This window comes from Hyperolius riggenbachi, chromosome 10, assembly GCF_040937935.1.
Source record: "Hyperolius riggenbachi isolate aHypRig1 chromosome 10, aHypRig1.pri, whole genome shotgun sequence".
In the NCBI taxonomy this organism is placed as follows: domain Eukaryota; kingdom Metazoa; phylum Chordata; class Amphibia; order Anura; family Hyperoliidae; genus Hyperolius; species Hyperolius riggenbachi.
The window spans coordinates 183543718-183564822 of NC_090655.1; the positions used below are offsets into that span (position 1 = coordinate 183543718).

Below are 21105 nucleotides of genomic sequence, written 5' to 3' on the forward strand. Positions count from 1 at the left end.
CCAGGGCAGTATTCCAACATGATAACAACCCCAAACACATCTCCAAGATAACCAATGCCTTGCTAAAGAAACTAAGGATAAAGGTGCTGGACTGTCTAAGCATGTTGCTAGACCTAAACCCTATTGAAAATCTGTGGGGCATCCTGAAATGGAAAGTAGAGAAGTGCACGGTCTCGACCATCAGATCCATGATATCATAGAGGTGTGGCAACCTGTGAAGCTTTAAAAACCACCAAATTTTGGGCAAGCACCATCCATTACACCATAAAGTATGGGTGAGTAACTGAGAGTGTGCAGAAAGGAACTAATTAATCGTATACACAAAACAAGAACAGGTAGTTCCCTAAGAAACTGCACCACTCAATCAATGTATCAAAAATGTAATTAATCCTTTATTCAGTACAAAAAAATCAATAAAAACACTAAAAACAATGAACAGTGGGGCACTCCAAGACATATGAAATAATGCAGGTTATACATAAAACCGCAATGCCTGTTAATCACCCTCTAAATAGTTAATCGAATAAATATGAGGTAGTAATCCAAAGACCCCCAGACAAGGTGTCAGCCGCACTCATACAATACTGAAAATAAATATAAATGATATACTGTGCATAACAACATCAGAGGATGGTGGAGTACAGAAGACCATCCATGGAAACAAAGTGTAAGAACCAGCGTGCAAGAATACAATAATGGAAACAACCATGTGTATGAAAGTACTGTGAAAGGCAAAGAAATGAGGCTGCAGCTTACCGGGGGGTGGGGGGAGGTTAATGAGGATCAGGCAAGGGAAAAGTGTGCCCCGCAACGCCGTCGCGATTCGCTGCCTCTAATGCGCAGCTTCGTCTGGGCCTCATTTCTTTGCCTTTCACAGTACTGTCATACTGCCTTTCCAGTCAAGTCAGCACCATCAGTAAATATAGCTCTTTATTGGTTAAAACAGCAGCATGACAGTCATCCTGTTCAGCGACAGCCTCGCTGTTTCGGTCCTCAGACCTTTATCAAGCTGTGTAGAATCATATCACCTATGATATGATTCTACACAGCTTGATAAAGGTCTGAGGACCGAAACAGCGAGGCTGTCGCTGAACAGGATGACTGTCATGCTGCTGTTTTAACCAATAAAGAGCTATATTTACTGATGGTGCTGACTTGACTGGAAAGGAAGTCGGGGAGTGTGTCCATTGGTGCAGGGACACTGCAAGTCATAGCACATCGCAATTCCATTCCGTGGGTGCTTGCTTTACACTGAGATAACCACAGTACTTTCATACACATGGTTGTTTCCATTATTGTATTCTTGGACGCTGGTTCTTACACTTTGTTTCCATGGATGGTCTTCTGTACTTCACCATCCTCTGATGTTATTATGCACAGTATAATCATTTATATTTATTTTCAGTATTGTATGAGTGCGGCTGACACCTTGTCTGGGGGTCTTTGGATTACTACCTCATATTTATTTGATTAACTATTTAGGGGGTGATTAACAGGCATTGCCGTTTAATGTATAACCTGCATTATTTCATATTTCTTGGAGTGCCCCACTGTTCATTGTTTTTAGTGTTTTTATTGATTTTTTTTGTACTGAATAAAGATTAATTACATTTTTGATTCATTGATTGAGTGGTGAGGTTTCTTAGGGAACTACCTGTTCTTGTTTTGTGTACCTGTGAAGCTTTAGTGATTACCATGCCCAAGAGAGTTAAGGCAGTGCAAGAAAATAACAGTGGGCACACAAAGTATTGACAGTTTGGGAAGAATGTTGGCATTATTTACTTAGGGGATATACTACCTTTTGTTGCCAGCGGTTTAGACATTTATACTTAAATTGTTATTTTTATAGGACAGCAAATTTATACTGTGATACAAGCTGTACGCAGACTACTTTGCTTGTGTATAAAACTGTCATAGCTTCAGTGTCCATGAAAACATATAATAAAATATTTACTAAAATATGAGTTGTACTTGCTTTTTTGTGATAATGTAATTATAATGGTATGGCCATGTGTTCCTGTCTATTTTTAATGAGAAACAGCTCGATTTTTCTCTAATCAATATGTAATACAGGCTGCTGCAGCTTCGAGACTTGGCTATTTGTTTGGGCAACATTGTTTGGGCTGTTTATTTTGGCAAATTGTTTTTGGGCAACACTTTTCTTCGTGTCCCATTAAAAGATCTGGTACACTAAGCCTGTGGTTCTCAAAATTTTGGGGGTGAGGGCGTCCATGATGGCTTTTAAATTTAAGGCACCCCTGGGCAAACACCATCGAAATGCTGTTATGACCCTTATTAGGCAGCTCCCCCCTCCAAGTAGCTAGTGATGCTTATTAGGCCACATCCCCCCTTCAAGTAGTCAGTGACCTCCATTAGGCAGCATGACCCCTTCAAGTGGTCACTGACCCACCCATTATATACCATTTTGCAGTTGCATTATCTTATGCACAAGGGATGGGGATGAATGCTGAGGCAACCCTGGGTAATATCAGGATGTATAAAGAAACTGCACTAAGGGCCCGTTTCCACTAGGAGCGGTGTGATGCGGCTACCATAGCCACATCGCACTGCAGGTGTCCTGAAACACATGCACGGCAATGGAAGTTTCCACTGCGTGCATGTTGTGCGGAGCGGTGCGGAGCAATCCGAGAATCTGCAGCATGCTGCAGATTCTCGCACGGCCGCATCCCATCTCCTCCAATACCCTTCCGCATCGGGAGATTATTATTAATGCGGAAGTGATGTGGCTGGCGGCGGAAGTGACGCGATGCGGCTAGGTAGCTGCATTCACATCACTTAGTAGTGGAAACGGGCCCTTAAAGAGAATCTGTATTGTTAAAATCGCAGAAAAGTAAACATACCAGTGCGTTAGGGGACATCTCCTATTACCCTCTGTCACAATTTCGCCGCTCCTCGCCGCATTAAAAGTGGTTAAAAACAGTTTTAAAAAGTTTGTTTATAAACAAACAAAATGGCCACCAAAACAGGAAGTAGGTTGATGTACAGTATGTCCACACATAGAAAATACATTCATACACAAGCAGGCTGTATACATCCTTCCTTTTGTATCTCAAGAGATCATTATACACAGGCAGTGTGCATAGAGGGGCCAGGAGGGGGGAGATGCATCACAGAACCACAACACTGAAGAACTTGGCAGCCTTCCAGATACAGGCTGACAAGTCTGACAAGAGAGAGATAAGTTTATTTATTACAGAGATGGTGATAGTAGAACGTGCTGCAGTAAGCCAGAACACATTAGAATAGCTTTTGGAACTTGTAGGATGATAAAAAACAGGATGTAATTTTTGTTACGGAGTCTCTTTAATGAGGTTTGTCCGTGTAAGAAAAATAAAGGGTTTCAGAAAAAAAAAGAAAGTGAACAAAACACAAATAGTAAAAGACACTATTTGGTACCAAAATAATTTTATTTTAAGTCAAAAAGTATTTGCATATAAATATCCTTCCCAATGTAGAGATGTTATTGAACAATATAAAAGGTTGGTGCACAGACACTAAAGTAAGCAGTGTTTCTTTCTGAAAGAGAATCTGTCATGACAAATATACGTGGCGGCCATTGCAGGAGTTCTCCTGAGAATGCCAGTTTTTCTGCTGTCATGTTGATCCTGTGACCTCTGAGCCATGCCAGAAGTATGCAGATTAGGCGCTGGACTATCACTTGCTGCATACGTCTACCATGTTTGCCGTTCTCAAGCCACAGTCCGCTAGGCAGCTGGCATTTTCTGGCAAGTTGCCGCCAATGGCAGCCATAATATTTCCCTTATGACAGGTTCCCCTTTAAGGTAGGCAGTTTTCCTCACAAACACTTAGTATTCAGAAACACAAATTTTGGTGCACCGATATTATTAAATGTTATTAAATACCCATTTAAGAAAAAAATATAATTAGAGGATAAAACAGACATGAAATACATCTGAATCCTTAAGAAAATGTCTTGAAGGCCAATTCCATTGAAGTGTGATCCACATTATAGGTGGACGACATGTTGAATCGCAACTCTCCGTGGCTTCCACAGTGAGAAATCTCTCCAATAAAACTTTGCTCTGCCACACTATGGTCACTAGAGAGCTCAGAGAGTGTCCGGCTCCTGCTTGCTGGATCCTCCAGAAAAGGAACAAAGCAGTATCGGCATGATCTATGAATCATCAGCAATAATGCAACACCGACACCTTGATGGGAGTGGAGATATCAATGATAGCTGAAACATCCCACAGCCAGTAACCATAAGGGCTCGTTCGCACTACAAGCGTTTTGCTGAGCGCTTGTGATTTTAAAAGCTCTTGCTAATGTTATCCTATGTGAGTGTTCACACTGGAGCAATGTGATTTAGTAAAAATCCCCCATAGGATTGCTTTAGCAAGAGCTTTTAAAATCTCTGGCATTTAAAAAGCTCTTGTAGTGTGAATCAGCCCTAAGAGACAAGAAAAAGTCAAGAGATTCAATACTGAAAAAATGGTCACAGATGGAAAAAAAGAAGACTTAGTTCTAGTTGAACTAAGCCTTTAATACTAGGCAACACTACAGATTCATGTAGTGGTGGAAGCCATTAAGAAAACTGTAAGATACATTTTCAATAACGGACAGCAAGATCCTGCGAATGGCCAGAAAAAAATATAAGCAATAGGAGGTGTCCTATAAGCAATAGGTGTTCATCCATTTGCTGAAAAAGAAAAGGGGAGTTGGGGAGGTGGTAGTTGTCAACACACATCATAGTTGAGGAGGTGGTAGTTGTCAACACACATCATAGTACTGCCCTTTGACTTTTCACTATTTTTGAGATAATGTACTTTTCAGAGGGCCTCACAACTGGCACAGCGGGTAACCCATGCCAATAAAATGAGTTCTGAGGAGTGCAAATACATAAGCAAGGACAGATTATTTCCTTAATGCTAAATTAAACATAGGACCAATATTGCATTCCAGCTATAAAGTTTGCTGCACAGTGGATGTATAACACAGAGTTTACTACTCTACACTAATAAATCTGCCCTGCCAATTTTTTCAGGAATGCCACACGTCAGTAGGCACTCTGTGCTGGTTGATGTTAAGAAGGAAAAATCTATGGTGTGGTGTGGATTTTTATTCATCAAATAGCTGTAAATTTCCTGAAATAAGAATGGCACCATATTTGTCTACAAATTACAGGCATGCATGTGGAAGACAATCCGAAAGCAGCATTCAGATCATCATCTAGCACTGCTACAGACCTGTAACAGCCATACAAAACGCCAGCTTAACCAAAATGCACTTAGTAAGAATCAATGTTTTCATGTATACTATAGGAATGCAGTGCTGACTAGTAGCGGTTTTGATTCAGTAAGTATTCAGAGGGGCATTTTGAAAAATCTCACAAAAATAAAAAAAAATACATAACAAAAATATTAGTTCAGTAGCTTCAATATTACTCTCTCCAGCCAAGCAACCAGAAATATATTCATAACAATTCTCAAACAGATATAATACCGGTAATTAGTGCATGAGTAATCCTTAAAAGAAACAACTAATACACTTTAGGAAACTGCAAAGGCAGACCTAGAGATAATCAGATACAAAGTTGGAATACATAGATTTGACCAGTCATACTATTTGTCTCTCCAGCGCAGTCATTCATTCTGCTCAGCCTTGTGATTTGCAAACTTCAGCCACACTCCACAGCCAGGCAGATGACCACACACTTCTATCTTAGTTTTGTAGCTTCCTGTGTCATTTCTGCTCACTGATCAATCAGCATCATCCCATTATTTTGTATTGATTGCTCAGCAATCAGGGTGGTGACACAGACAGCTGAAAAATTTAAAACAGAAAGAACAGTGTTGGCTGCCTGGTTACGAAGTTCATATTGATGGCGTGTGAACAATAAAGACTGGCTGAATAAAAATGCACAGTTTGATGAGAAAAAGCGGTTTGCCTGAACTTAAACTTACCACAACCCTCCAAAAGCTTGTTAGCATTAGGAGCCATAACACCCATAAGCCCAAAAGAGCAAACACATGTAAGACATCAGGCAGTATCTGGCCTGCACTGCATCTGACGGCTTCATTAAAGGCATAGTCAATTCACCCATTGATATACTTCAGTATGGCTAGCAGACACATTGTGGCTCATAGTTGCACTATGAATTCAAGCTGCTTAAAAGGAAAGCTTAGCATGATTTTATTTTGGAAAACTCAAGTTCTGACTTATGCAAATCCTAAAAGAAGCATAAAAACAAACCAAAAAAAAATCCATTGTCAGACTGGCATTAGTCTCAATTAACAATTGTTGGTTGAGAAAAAATAAGCACCAAAAGAATTTTTGAATACTCAAAGCAGCTCAGAACTGTCAAGAAGATAAAAGGAACAAAATATGGGAAACACATTAATAGACCACTATCGTGAAATTTTTTAAAATTAAAAATACATGTAAACACATACAAATAGGAAGTACATTTCTCCCAGATTAAAATGAGCCATAAATTACTTTTCTTCTATGTTGCTGGCATTTACAGCGGGTAGTACAAATCTAACAGGTTTTGGACTAGTCCATTTCTTCATGGGGATTATCAGCATGGCCTTTATTCTTTATAAAGACACGCTTTGAAAAGGATTTATACAAAGCTGCTGGCCAGCCTCTCTTCTTACTGTACACTTTTTTTGGCAATTTGACAGAGCAACTGCCATTCACCAAGTGAAAATAACGAAAACCATGAAAACCCTCCATGAGGAGATGGGCTAGTCCAAAACCTGTCCGTTCTGTCAGATTTCTACTACCGACTGTAAAAAAACAACATAGGAGAAAAGTAATTTATGTCTCATTTTACTCTGGAAGAAATTAACTTCATATTTGTATCTGTTTACATGTATTTCAAATTTTATGATTTTCTTGATCGTGTTCCTTTAATGCTGCATGACTGCAAAGATAGAACCACAATTAGAACCTTTCAAAGTTCTCAATTGTATAGCAACACACAGCAGAGGCTTGGACAAGGATCCATGTAATAAGGACAGTTCTCATGTTTTTGCAAGTGCAGTTACGAGATCTTTCTGAGAGAAATCACAGAAACATGTCCTTGGTTAAGACTTGGGTTGCCATCTTCTGCATTTCTCAGAGATGATCTGAGAAGGCATTAAGCCATTGTAGTGCAATGGACAAGATACAGACAGTGCGGTTGTTTGAGCCATTAATTTAAGCCCATCCAATCATCCTCTTTGGAACTAAATGCTGTCTTTCTTCTGTATTTAGCAAAAGATACTGTATACAGAAGACCGTGTTTCTTCTGCACTCAATGATCAAAGGCTAACACATCCAATCTCTGGGGGATCAAGAGGCACATCTTTCAAGATGTAGTGTGTACAAAGTGAACAGCTTATGACTGCTTAAACGCAGCTGTTTGCTGAGCTCAGTATGAGCATCGGCTAATATCATCCTAGTACAAAGACAGGTTGACATTCAACTGAAATCAAAATTGGTGGTAAAAATCAAAGAAGACACGGAAAATGGATTAATATTGTAAGAAATTAACACAAAAAAAGAGGAGCAATTGGGGCGGCAAAGTAAGTGGCAGTTGATGTTGATGGTTAGTCTCCAAAAAAAAAATAAAAATTGTTGTGCTTGTTTTGAGTTTCATCTCTATAGCTTCTTCAAATCCAAGAGGCTGCACAAATTGTCCATCACCAGATCAGCTTCAGGATTTTCTGGCCTTTTCCTTCCGAGACCTGATCTCACCGTTTGCCTGACTTCCTGACTGCTGCAGTAATGGACCTTTATCAAAACTGGAATCCAAAAACATGCTGGGGATGTCGTTTCCAAAATAGATCTTATTATTTGCTGTAATTGCCTGATACTTCATGAGTTCCAGATATTGGGGAGTCAGCTTTAACTGTAATGGAAATTGCAAAATGTTTAGCAACACAATCTATTTGCAACTGACAGTAAAGATTACTGCCTGTAGGTACTGTAGTAGTATTATGCTTATCCTGAAGTGCTGCCCCAGCATACATACACAGATCTCTCTGCTCTGGGCAGATTTGTAAGCTCAGCAGCCCAAGTTCAGGCAAAGGTCAGGTGTTTTTTTTAAATTTTAACCCTTCGACTGCTGCAGACGTCTATATGCATTTCTGTATTTCCTCATCCATATGCCAGACATCTAAAGGCGTTTTAATACAAAACTACTTCTGCCTGCCATGGATGTCTATAGGGGGTTTTGTTTCCCAATATTGCTGCGCCACAGAAATCCAAAGGCGTTTAGTACAAAGTTGTGACTCAGTGCCAACTCCCTACTTGACTTGAAATATGGAAATAATTGTAAGTTGATGCAGAATTATGCAAAAGTTACTGCAACTCTATGCAGTTTGAAAATGGACCAAATGCTTTTACTGCAAGATTTGATTAGTCTATTTTCATAATAAACGAGCATAATGGTGTATCATAATAACTAGTATAATTCTCAGTCATCTCAAATTTATTTGCATGTCAATGATATTCCCTACTAACTAATATGGACTTTGGTACATATAGAATTGGGCAAGACATTTAATAAACATGATTCAAATCTAGCTGTCACTGGTGTGCAGCTTTTTAATAAAAATGTCTGGCAGTCTAAGGGTTAAATGTATTTAACATGACACGGATGTATATAATTTAAGCATAAAAGTACATACCCCCCTTCCCCAGAGTTGCAAGCTCAATGATATGTCTGAAAATTTCATGCAGCTTAGAATCAAATGCACTTCATGCTCTGTTCCATACAATTTGCATGAAATCTCCATACAAGCCAGAAGTCACAATAGCCTGTCAGTCAGTATGGAGGTATGGCTTCATCTGATAGAGGAATCATGCTCTCACACTGCTTGGCCATGTGACTAAAGGGGGAGTGGTTCAGGCTAAGTGATAAGACAATATACTCCATACAGCGCTGCGGAAGATGTCGGCGCTATATAAATACTAAATAATAACAATAATAATAAGGCTAGCTATGTGTGAACAAGCAACTCAGGCTAGCTATGTGTTAACTGGAAACTAACAGTCCATGAGAATCAATGACCTGGTGTAAAAGATAAATCCCCTTTGCATTTTCATGTATAATTTCAAATAATTTTCAATTAAATGCATGTAAAAGCTATGTTTGGACAGGTCCTTTAAAGTGTCAGGGTGCTTTTATTAAAGGGCACGAACGTGGCGTGAACGTGGCGGCAGCCCCAGGACCACTCCACGCCGATCGGCGTGAATGGCTGTGGGCGGGATTGCAGGAGATAGCGTGCGCTAATGCGCATGCAACTCTGCATGAATGATGGAGCTCTGCTCCGCCATCAGTCTCCCAGCGGCAATCTATTAGGATTGTACAGCGATGCGATCTAAGGCAGTGCTGTACTGGGGACAGCCGTGTGACACAGCTGACCCCCTGGGGGACACAGAAGCGATCCGCTGTGATAGGCTGACCTGAGGCAAGGTAAGTACAGAAGTATGTTCATGCTGGATCCACAGACCTCTGTGCATTGTCTGTTCCTCTACTTGTTCCCCTGGTGCCTAAAAGCACTCCTTGAAAAATTTGACTTTTGGCTAAAGTAAAATTTTCAGACAGGAAGAAAAGGGACAGGAAAGCACTGATGGCTCAAGGCTGGGAGGGGTCTTTTTAAATGTTTCTGTGCTTCCTGTTCCATTTTGGTAGAAGGATGTTCTCTCTGGTATCAACGTTGAAGAATTAATACAAATTTGACTCAGAAAGAGGCAGGCTTAAAAGCAGAAGTATAGTGATGTTCCCTCCCATCACCCTCCCACTCACTCCTCTTCTCTATAAGGGGAGGGAATGGGAGGTGAAAGGGGGAACATCGCTGCAAGCCTGCCTCTTCCTGTCTAAAAATTTGACTTTAGCAAAACATCAAATGGGCCAAGGGGAAACGTGGTCCATGGCTTCACTTTAATGAAAATACTGAGCAACAGAGACAGTAGTTCCTCTGAAGACCAGGTTACCTTTTAAAATTTTACTTGAGCCGTGAAAACCACTCTAGGTACTATATATTTCTTCCATAGAGCAGATATTTTGGTGTGCTCCCTCACCTTATTAGCCTCTGAAAACTTTTCAGCTGTGTAAAATTCAGCATCAGCTCTTGCCCTTTCTCTAGCAAGGTAAGCAGAATCTGGAGTGAAAACACAAATATCAGTTAACAGTTATCAGAGCGTCACATAGAAGTCTGAACAAAATGTAAAAAAAAGTCACGCTGAAGCCAATATACGGTAGTTATGTGTAGTTACATGAAGCATTTGTGATGCCTTTGCTTGTCTAATATCGTCTGGGAGAGATAGCTGAATATTAAATACTGCACTTTATTTTTCCCGGAAAACAGGGATTAGTTATTGTGAATATTTGCCATTTGCTCCCTCCCCCCACCTCCTAATATACTCAAGGCAAGGTAGGGATGTATTTTATTAGGATAAATATTAATATTGTAAAGACCTTTAACCTTTTAACCACATTTGTTCTCCACCCTATGATAGCTTTAGTAATAAAAAACAAAAAAAGAAAACAAACCTAAATGTCTGCAAAATAAACTATGAAAAATTGGTTAAATAATTTATATAAAATAACACCAATTATTTCTATCCAACTGTGACGTATTCATAATTGCTGGATTCCCATCAAATGCTTTAGCTCACTGTTTATGTTGCTTACACTGTATACCTAAAAAATGTAATTTACAAAAAGTATGATATTTTGCAATGTAATATTAAAACAAAATCTATTTCCACATTTTTTTCTGTAATGCTAACGTAACTTTCATTTTTTTTCCGTAATGCTACTTTCCGGATTGTTAATATAGTTTAATGACTTGAGATAAATGTGAACACACTAACCTTCAATCTCAGAAATACGTTTCTCTGTTTCTTTCTCCATTACTTTCTGTTGAAATTGAATTTTCGCCACTTGTGCAACTTTTTCCGCCTCTGCCATCCAAGAAAGAGAAAGTCAATTAGAATTTTCATGTACTTGAATGTGAAGACAATGTACGATTAGAATTTTTTTTCAGTTACTTTCATTTGTAACAGCATACCTAATAAAATGCAATTGTTTCTGCGTACCATGTCCCTGTGTGTGTGTTTTTGTAGTGTGCATGTGCAGGTAGAGACGCAGAGAGACTGAACGGGAGGACTTGTGCGCGCGGCGGGCGCTTGAGTGCTGATATGCGTGGTGACAGACCTAGCCCATTTTTAAACAGGCTAAGGTCACTAGCTCAAATATAATTTAACCACTTAAGGACTGCAGTTTTAAAACCCCTTAAAGCTAATGTAACCCCATTTAAAAAAAAAAAAAAAAAAAAAGGCAGATACTCACCTAAGGAGAGGGAAGGCTTGGTCCTAATGAGCCATCCCTCTCCTCTCCCGGTGCCCCCGATGCTGCGCTGGCTCCTCCGTTCGTATCCCCCGGCAAGGGGACTTGGAAAGTCTTCAGGAGCCGAGTCCTCCCGAAGACAGGCAGCGCACACGCGAGTGCATCATAGAGGGCGCGTGCACAGTTTAGAGCGGCCCGTCTTCGGGAGCACTTAGGCTCCCGAAGCATTTCCGAAGCCTCCCTTTGGCCGGGAGACAGCGGTATTTGACCGAAACGGTTGAATACAGCTACGGGGGAGCCAGGACAGCAGCGGGCACCGGGGAGGAGAGGGAATGCTCTATGGGACCCACAGGCTCCCTCTCCTTAGGTGAGTATCTGACTTTTTTTTTTTTTTTTTTTTAACGGTTCCCATTAGCTTTAACCTATTTTGGTTCCTGGACGTAGAAACTACGTCCAGAAACCATGCGCACTACCCCGCGCTCCCGCGGCCGATCGCGCGCGTGCACGCGCACTCCCGGCCGCGGATTCGGTAGCCAGGGAATCAATGTATCGGGCTATGGTGGCCGATCACGGATTCCTCTCCCCCGCTGAAAAAGCGACAGCTTCTCTCGGAAGCTGCGCCTTTTCTGGCCGTTCCCTCCCCGATGCGCCACTCTAAGCGTGTGTTACGCTTAGAGTGACGTCATGTAAACAAACTCAAGGCCGCCATCTTGTGGCCAAAAAGTAATACTACAACTGAAAATAAAAATAAATTAAAATTAACACACATTTACATTATAAATCTATTGTTTACCGCCCACCCTCCCAAAACTACCCAAATAAAATGTTTACTATAAAAAAAAAACCATTACAATAAAAAAAAAATGTAAATATTTACCTAAGGATCTAAACTTTTTAAATATCAATGTAAAGATAAAATATTTCTATATTTTTTTTTATTTTAAACTTGTTAATAGTGATAGATGCAAAATGGAAAAAATGCACCTTTATTTCCAAATAAAATATTGTCGCCATACATTGTGATAGGGACATAATTTTAACGGTGTAATAACCGGGACATATGGGCAAATACAATACGTGAGTTTTAATTATGAAAGCATGTATTATTTTAAAACTATAATGGCTGAAAACTGAGAAATAATGAATTTTTCCATTTTTTTCTTATTCTTCCTGTTAAAATGCGTTTACAGTAAAGTGGCCCTTAGCAAAATGTACCCCCCAAAGAAAGCCTAATTGGTGGCGGAAAAAACAAGATATAGATCAGTTCATTGTGATAAGTAGTGATAAAGTTATAGGCTAATGAATGGGAGGTGAACATTTCTCACGTGAAAACCATGGAACCTGAATGGGTTAAAGCGGTTTAACACCCAGCATTACAACTTTGCTTTAAAAGATTGCTTACAGCTTACAAACTATTATGGCAGATTTTTTTTTAACCAGAAATTCACTGAATGGGTTAAACATGACATTTTAGTGTTGGATTTAACTAGGAATCCGCATCCGTTCTTATCTTTAGTTACAAAATGTATCTTTATTTGGAATACAAATAGACCTTTGAAAAGCCTGCCGGGGAAGCCCTCTTTGTTCTCTCAGAGCAGTGTTTGTTTGTTACATTGTAGATCGATACATTTGTAACTAAACAAGCAAGCATGGAGGAGGATTTCTAGCTAAATGCAGCACTAAAATGTCATGTTTAATCCATTCAGTGAATTTCTGATAAAAAAAAAATCTGGCATAATAGTTTATAAGCTGTAAGCAATCTTTTAAAGCAAAGTTGAAATGCTAGGTGTTAGACCACTTTAAGGACCAGACACTTTTTTTCCATTCAGACCACTGCAGCTTTAACGGTTTATTGCTCGGTCATACAACCTACTATCTAAATTAATTTTACCTCATTTTCTTGCACTAATACAGCTTTCTTTTGGTGCTAATTGATTGCTGCTGTGATTTTTAGTTTTTATTATATTCATCAAAAAAGACGAATTTTTTCTGTGCTGACATTTTTCAAATAAAGTAAAATTTCTATATACATTTTTATCTAAATTTATTGCGCCACATGTCTTTGATCAATAAATAGACACTTATTGGATTTTTTTTGTTTGGGTAAAAGTTATAGCGTTTACAAACTATGGTGCAAAAAGTGAATTTCCCCAGTTTGAAGCATCTGACTTTTCTGAGCACCGGTCATGTTTCATGAGGTGCTAGAATTCCAGGATAGTATAAATACCCCCCAAATGACCCCCTTTTGGAAAGAAGACATCCCAAATAATTTACTAAGAGGCATGGTGAGTTTATAAAAGATTTTATTTTTTGTCACAAGTTAGCGGAAAATGACACTTTGTGACGAAAAAAAAAACAAAGGTTTCCATTTCTGCTAACTTGTGACAAAAAAAAAAAAAGAAATCTGCCACGGACTCACCATGCCCCTCTCTGAATACTTTGGGGTGTCTACTTTCCAAAATGGGGTCATTTGTGGGGTGTCTACTGTCCTGGCATTTTGGGGGTGCTAAATTGTAAGCACCCCTGTAAAGCCTAAAGGTGCTCATAGGACTTTGGGCCCCTTAGCACACCTAGGCTGCAAAAAAGTGTCACACGTGGTATCTCCTTACTCAAGAGAAATAGTATAATGTGTTTTGGGGTGTATTTTTACACATACCCATGCTGGGTGGGAGAAATATCTCTGTAAATGAGAATTTTATTTTTTATTTTTTTTTTGTACACACAATTGTCTATTTACAGAGATATTTCTCCCACCCAGCATGGGTAGGTGTAAAAATACACCCCCAAACACATTATACTACTTCTCCTGAGTACGGCGATACCACGTGTGACACTTTTTTGCAGCTTAGATGCGCTAAGGGGCCCAAAGTCCTATGAGTACCTTTAGGATTTCACAGGTCATTTTGAGGCATTTAATTTCCAGACTATTCCTCACGGTTTAGGGCCCCTAAAATGCCAGGGCAGTATAGGAACCCCACAAAATACCTCATTTTAGAAAGAAGACAACCCAAGGTATTCCGTTAGGAGTATGGTGAGTTCATAGAAGATTTTATTTTTTGTCACAAGTTAGCGGAAATTGATTTTTATTGTTTTTTTTTTTCACAAAGTGTCATTTTCCACTAACTTGTGACAAAAAATAAAATCATCTATGAATTCACCATACACCTAACGGAATACCTTGTGGTGTCTTCTTTCTAAAATGGGGTCACTTGTGGGGTTCCTATACTGCCCTGGCATTTTAGGGGCCCAAAACCATGAGGAGTAGTCTGGAAACCAAATGCCTCAAAATGACTGTTCAGGGGTATAAGCATCTGCAAATTTTGACAACAGGTGGTCTATGAGGGGCCGAATTTTGTGGAACCGGTCATAAGCAGGGTGGCCTCTTAGATGACAGGTTGCATTGGCACTGAAGTGCAGGAAGCGCAGGATGTTCTCAAATTGTGACCTGGACATGGCAGCAGAGAACATGGGCATGTGATGTATTGGGTGCGTAGACCAATAAGACCGCAATACATTCTTTTTGACTAAACCGATGTTAAGGAGAAGGCCCCAAAAAATGTTACATTCGGAAACTTGGAGTGGTTTCCACCAAAAAGGCTGGGCATAGTAGCTTCTCGGATTGGCGGTTGCGTATTGTGTGGCATAATGGTTGGTCTCAGCCACAATTAAGTCGTAGAGATCCACGGTGCAGAACAGAAGAAAAAAGCCTAGGGCCAATATTAGATTATCTGTCTCCACTCACCCCACTGGGCCAGAATCTCGGCGGCCTCTTCAGCGGAATTCCCCTTTTTTTGCCAAGGTGGACTGCTAAATTTAGGGGTATTCCTCTGAGACTACCCAGGAAAAAGAGCACCTACCTAGCAAAAGGGAGTACTTGTGAAGTAGAAAGCTGTGATCACCGAGTTTTGATAAAAAAAAAAAAAAAAATCAAAAATCAAAAAATCAAAACTGATCTTCACAGCGCCACATTTATTGTAGTGTTTTTTGCAGTGATCAGAAAGAAAAAATCTGTCACTGCGGTGGGGCGGGTGAGGGTTTGGCCGGGTGAACAGAAGCCCGCAGGGGGCAGATTAGGGCTTGATCTGATGGTTAGGAGTGCTGGGGGGGTGACAGGAGGTGATTGATGGGTGTCTCAGGGGGTGATTAGAGCGGGGGAATAGATGCAATCAATGCACTGGGGAGGTGATTGGGGGGGGGGGTGTCTGAGGGCGATCTGAGGGTGTGGGTGGGTGATTGGGTGCCCGCAAGGGGCAGATTAGAGTCTGATCTGACGGGTAGCAGTGACAGGTGGTGACGGGGTGATTGATAGGTGATCAGGGTGCGATTAGAGGGGAGAATAGATGCAAGCAATGCACTGGCGAGGTGATCAGGGGGGGTCTGAGGGTGTGGGCGGGTAATTGGGGGTCCTGCAAGGGGCAGATGAGGGTCTGATCTGATGGGTATGATGGGTAGCAGTGACAGGTGATGGCAGGGGGTGATTGATGGGTGATCAGTGGGTGATTACAGGGGAGAAGAGATGTATACAGTACACAGGGGGAAGGTCTGGGGAGGATCTGAGGGCGTGTGTGTGTGGGGGGGTGATCAGGAGCCCCCAGGGGGCAGTTTAGGACCCAATCTAAAATATAGCATTGACAGATAGTGACAGGGGGAGATTGATGGGTGATTAGGCGGGGTGATTGGGTGTAAACAGTGGTCTGTGGGGGTGATCGGGGGGGTGTCTGAGGGGTGCTGTGGGCGATCAGGGGGCAGGATCAGTGTGTGTGTGTGTTAACATGCACAGCTGCCTCCTCCCCTGGTGGTTCCTCGATCACTGAGACCACCAGGGGAGGAGGCAGCCTGTATAATACACTTTGTATACATTACATATATCATTAAGGCAAAAAGTTATATTGAAATGAAATTAATCAGGAACAACTTACTTTTAGTGATTATTTTGCTTGTACATGTGCTGAAAGGTTATTTTTATCAATTAGGTGATAAGTAATTTATGAGAAGTTTTGTGAATAGAACCCATTGTGACTATTTTTCAAGCACTTTTCTATTTCGCTTACTGAGGAGGACTCTATGATATGCATCTAACTGACTGGTGGATTGTGTTACCGTAATCACAATGAATGTGCTGCAGTTGATGCTTGCATCTGCAGGTAGATTCTACCTTGTACATCATTTTCCATTCGTAATTTTCTAAGAAGCTCACAAACTGAAATATCGTTGAGTGTGGGCACCTCTGCTGTGGTGCGTAGATCTGCATTTACCCGGCTGCCTTCCAGGCGCTCTTTCTGCTCGAGTCACAGAGCGTCTGCAATGGCCAATCAGAGCAGCTCCATGAATGGAGCTCTCCAATTTCCCAGACACGTATTCAGCTACAGGAGCCAGCTTAGTATATTGCACCTATCTATTCAGTCCCCTTTGTAAACAGAAAGGGAGGGTTTTTTCCATTTATTTTTTTTGTCTTTAACACACATAAAAATTAAAGACAAAAAAAAAGTACAGGACACAATAAGCACCACAATTTTCCCCCAAAGTTGTGAAGAAAACCTTACGAAACATACGCACACGCATTATAACGCACGTGTATGCACAAGTGTGAGCGCAGTCTAACAGCATTTCTAAGCCATCATGTAATAATCCTTCAGCCAGTAATGAATGTACAGATGCCAACTTAACACAAAAGAAGAAAACATTACCTATTACAGCTTTTTTCCTTTCTGTTTCTGCCTCCTTTTCTACCACCTTCTGTGTCTGTGCAGCAATCAAAAGCTTGGTCTTCTCGCCCTCCCTGTAAGTGAGGAAGAAACATGCCCATCTCAATTTTTATCAGCATTTTAATTGCAGCAAAACCTGCATTATATATAAACTTGATGTAACCTCATCACACTGCGCGATCGATATGCCCTGTCATGCAATGGAACCAATTTTCTATAAAGGTGGCAACTAATGATCCAATCTTTTTTATCCAATCTTACCAAATCTATGTAGCAGAAGAGTAAACCGAGCGACTATACTGAAAGGATACCATAGGCCGGCTCTTATATTACATAGAAATTGTAAGATTGGATGAAAAATATTGAATCATTAGTGGCCACCTTAAGGGCCCGTTTCAACTACACGCAGATTGGATGCAGAATGGATGCAGAAAAACTGACTCCCATGAATGTCTATGGGCCTGTTTCCACTAAACGCGAATTTTCTGATGCAACTTTTCCCATAGGCATTCATTGGAGTCAGTTTTTCTGTATCCAATCTGCGTGTAGTGGAAACAGGCCCTAAAGCTACATACACACGGAGGACCTTTGTGGCTAGTCACTAGCGCGTAGGGGACGCGCACGCGACAGCCCGGTGAAAGCTCCGCCCGTGCGACAGCTGTCTACACGTCTCTGCCCAAAGGCAGAGACGCTACAGAAGCTGTCGCCGAAGGTTCCTCCCCCGGCCGCAAGTTCCATACATTGTGTATGGAGTTGCTGTCGCTAGTCCGCATACACACGGCGGACTAGCGACAGTTGCGGCGAAGTTGCAGCGACAGTTGTTGCCGGCGATTGAACAAGTCAATCGCCTGGCGACAGCTCGGAGTAGCGACCGTTCGGGGCGCGCGTCATACACATGGGCAACCTGTCGCTGCAACACGCACGTGCCACGTGGTTGCGGCGACAGCAGTGCCCCGTGTGTATGAGCCATTAGAGTATTAGTGACAGTTTATAACCCTCAGGGGATTTCATGTCAATACTGTTATATATGTCATGAACCTGTACAACTGCCAGTCAGATGCTCATGCTTTGTTATGTATAATCCAGTACTCAATAAAATGTTTTTCTTTGTTTAAAAAAAAGTTTATAACCTCCACCTAGAACACACTGGACTTCATCAGGCATTACTGAGAAACTGGTGGAGTAAAGCAAATCTGAAGTGAAAATAAACAGATCAGAAACAATTGTTGGGGGTTGAGGACAGCAGTGTATTTTCCACTAAAGGTAGAATTAAACTTTCAGTAAAAGGAATACTTAGGCACCAGATACATGACTTCCATTGACCCCATGATAATGCAAAAAGCTTGCAGCTGCTGCGATAAATCACCTGAAGAACCCACTTATTTTTGGTAAGGTGGTCAGAAGGCAGCAAGATTTAATGGCACTGCCCTTTTTTTTTTTTTGCTTTCTGGTAACCTTTACAGCAATCTTCTACCATGGAAAATGTGAACCCTGCCATTGGTGGCATAGTGGTTAGCACTCATCTTGAGGCATTTAAAGGGAACCCAAGGTTAGAGGGATATGGAGGCTGCCATATTTATTTCCTTTTAAACAATACCAGTTGCCTGTCAGTCTTCCTAATCCTGTGTCTCTAGTGCTAGGTACACACGATATGTTTTTTCCGTCGATTCTGCCGTTCGATTGGTTGTCGATTAGTTTTTCTGCTCGATTTCTCGATCGATTCTCTTATCTTTTCTTAGAAATTTACAATCACTTCTATGAGAAATCAAGCGGTAAAACGATCGAAAGTAATATCGGACATGTTGGAAATTATCTATTGAACGCATCCTATCAAACGGAAAAACTCATCGTGTGTCCCTAGCACAATACTTTTAGCCATAGACCCTGAACAAGCCTATGCAGATAAGGTACGCTTATCAAAGTAGAGACAAGCACCACAACCAAGACGAATCAGAGTGGTGATTAAATACACAGAAATCCTATATTGGAGCTGCTCCTTCTACATACAATTTAACACTATTCAGAGAAGGCAGCACCTACACAACAAAACAACAAAAGTTGTATATGAATGAGTCCCAGTCCATTCAGTTCTCCTAAGGCTTGGCACTTCCTGGCAGCTGTAGTTCTCAAGATTAAATCCACCACACCATATGGAAACAGACTCATCAGATTCTAAGTCCCCCAGTAGGTCTAGTTTCGCATCGGCACACTTAGGGCCGTCCCCCACCTCCACAGATGCCGCCTGCCTGGATTACGATTATCTCCTCGTATATGCACGTCCATTTACCATAAAACATATCCTCAAAGGAAAAACCTGGTGTGGTGGTGGTGGATGGTACCAAGTGCCAAGCCTTCTTAGGAGAAGTGAATGGTCTGGGACTCATTCATATATTAGATCAGGTACTCTGACTCAGCTGAGTTTTACTGGATTAGCATGTTTGTTCCAGGGATTTGACCAAAAATGAGCTCCGGATAAAATTCGGATGAAATCCGAATGAGTTTCATTCGGAATTAAACTCATTCAGATTTCATCCAAATTTTATTCGGAGCTCATCCCTGGTTTTGACTCAGACACTACTTATGCCAGAATATTAGCAGGGCTGCCAGGCAACTGGCATAGTTTACATTGCATTGTTTGGCATTGCATCCTCACAAGTTTGCCTCAGGCAGCAAAAAGTCTAGAGCCAGCCCTGGGAGAGTTAGTAACATGAACATACTCTAAAACTATGTGGAAATTGTCAGTGCTATATGAAAGCATCATCATCATAATGAACACTAATCTGACTAGTTTAGCAGGGTAGCCAGGCAACTGGTGGTGTTTAAAGTGAAACAGAGACGAAGCACCCTCATGGATTTTACCACATAGATCAGTGGAAAAATTAGAGAAAACACCTACCCTGCTCTCCGTTTGATCCTCACTGCTAAAAGTGTGTTATCAGCTGTGATAAGAATCCCGGACTGAGCATTATGTCTGGCTTTGCAGGGAATAATTATAGCTGAGTCATTATAGCAGAGCCACAAGGGGGCAGGCTTGGGCTTGAAAAGACACCAGAGAAGACAGACTCAGCTATAATCATTCCGTAGCAAAGCCAGACTGAATGCTCAGTTGGGGATTCTTAGCAGAGGCGATAACAGTCAGATTAAACAGAGAACAATGAAACAAAGAGCAGATTAGGTGTTTACTGTCATGTTCCCACTGATTTACAAGGTAAAATACATGAGGGTGCTTCGTCTCTGGTTCTCTTTAAAGGGAAATAAATATGGCAGCCTCCACATACCTCTCACTTCAGGTTCCCTTTAAAGAAGAGGTATGCAGTATGTTTTGGTAGCCAAGAGGGTACTGCGGCACTAGGGTTTCATCTGAGCAGTTGCCATTTACCCTTTAATTTTTGTAAAATCCACAGATATGGTCTTAATTATCTCTACGTGGGTGGCCAAGGTGGGAACAAATTACCATTCAGATTCCAAAGGGATAGCAGAAGGCTATATTATGAAGTATAAAGGGAACAATTCAATATGTTTAATTGCTTTACTCCTGGAAAGAAATTGCTAGTAACTCCAGGGCAGAAAATAGGAGTGTTTTCTTCTTTCAAAGGGAATAAAAATCACATCAACCCATATTATGCATGAAAGTTACAATCATTCTACAGACTAGGGAGGCGATTTCCACTTACATTAGCTCAAAGTTTCTGCGAATAGCTTCTGGAATTTTCGGCTTGGTAACACGTACTGCCTGGAGAAAGATTCACAGACTGTCACTAATAAAAACTTTTATAGTTATTATTTAGCAATACACTTGCATGTGGAAAGTATGTGTTACCTGTATTGTCAGACCAGGAGCCATTGAGTTGAGTTCTTTCTGCAGTGACAGTTTCAGATTCTCATCGATCTGATCTATACAGGGACACATTGAAGAAACATACTAATGGTCAAACTTTAAAGAAACCTTTTGAAACAAAATGATGGCAACAATTTTCAAGCAAAAACACAATATTTAAGTAATCTAAGCAAGCTAAAATTCACAAACATATCTGTTCATTCAAAATCTCCATCCAATAGGTCAGGACAGGCATG

The 21105-nt window shown here is 40.9% G+C and overlaps 1 protein-coding gene across 3 annotated transcripts in view; it reads right to left on the reverse strand.

The window, feature by feature from the left end:
• Positions 1–3409: 3409 nt before the first annotated feature.
• ERLIN1 (ER lipid raft associated 1) overlaps positions 3410–21105 on the reverse strand; it is a 90924-nt gene continuing 73228 nt past the window's right edge. For all 3 annotated transcript variants that reach the window (XM_068255362.1, XM_068255363.1, XM_068255364.1), the window contains 6 exons: positions 20852–20925; positions 20706–20764; positions 17014–17105; positions 10852–10941; positions 10057–10136; positions 3410–7879 (listed from right to left, as the gene is read on the reverse strand). In XM_068255362.1, the coding sequence (XP_068111463.1) occupies positions 7685–7879; positions 10057–10136; positions 10852–10941; positions 17014–17105; positions 20706–20764; positions 20852–20925 (590 nt within the window). In that variant the 3' untranslated portion in view covers positions 3410–7684. The remainder of the gene's footprint in view (positions 7880–10056; positions 10137–10851; positions 10942–17013; positions 17106–20705; positions 20765–20851; positions 20926–21105) is intronic.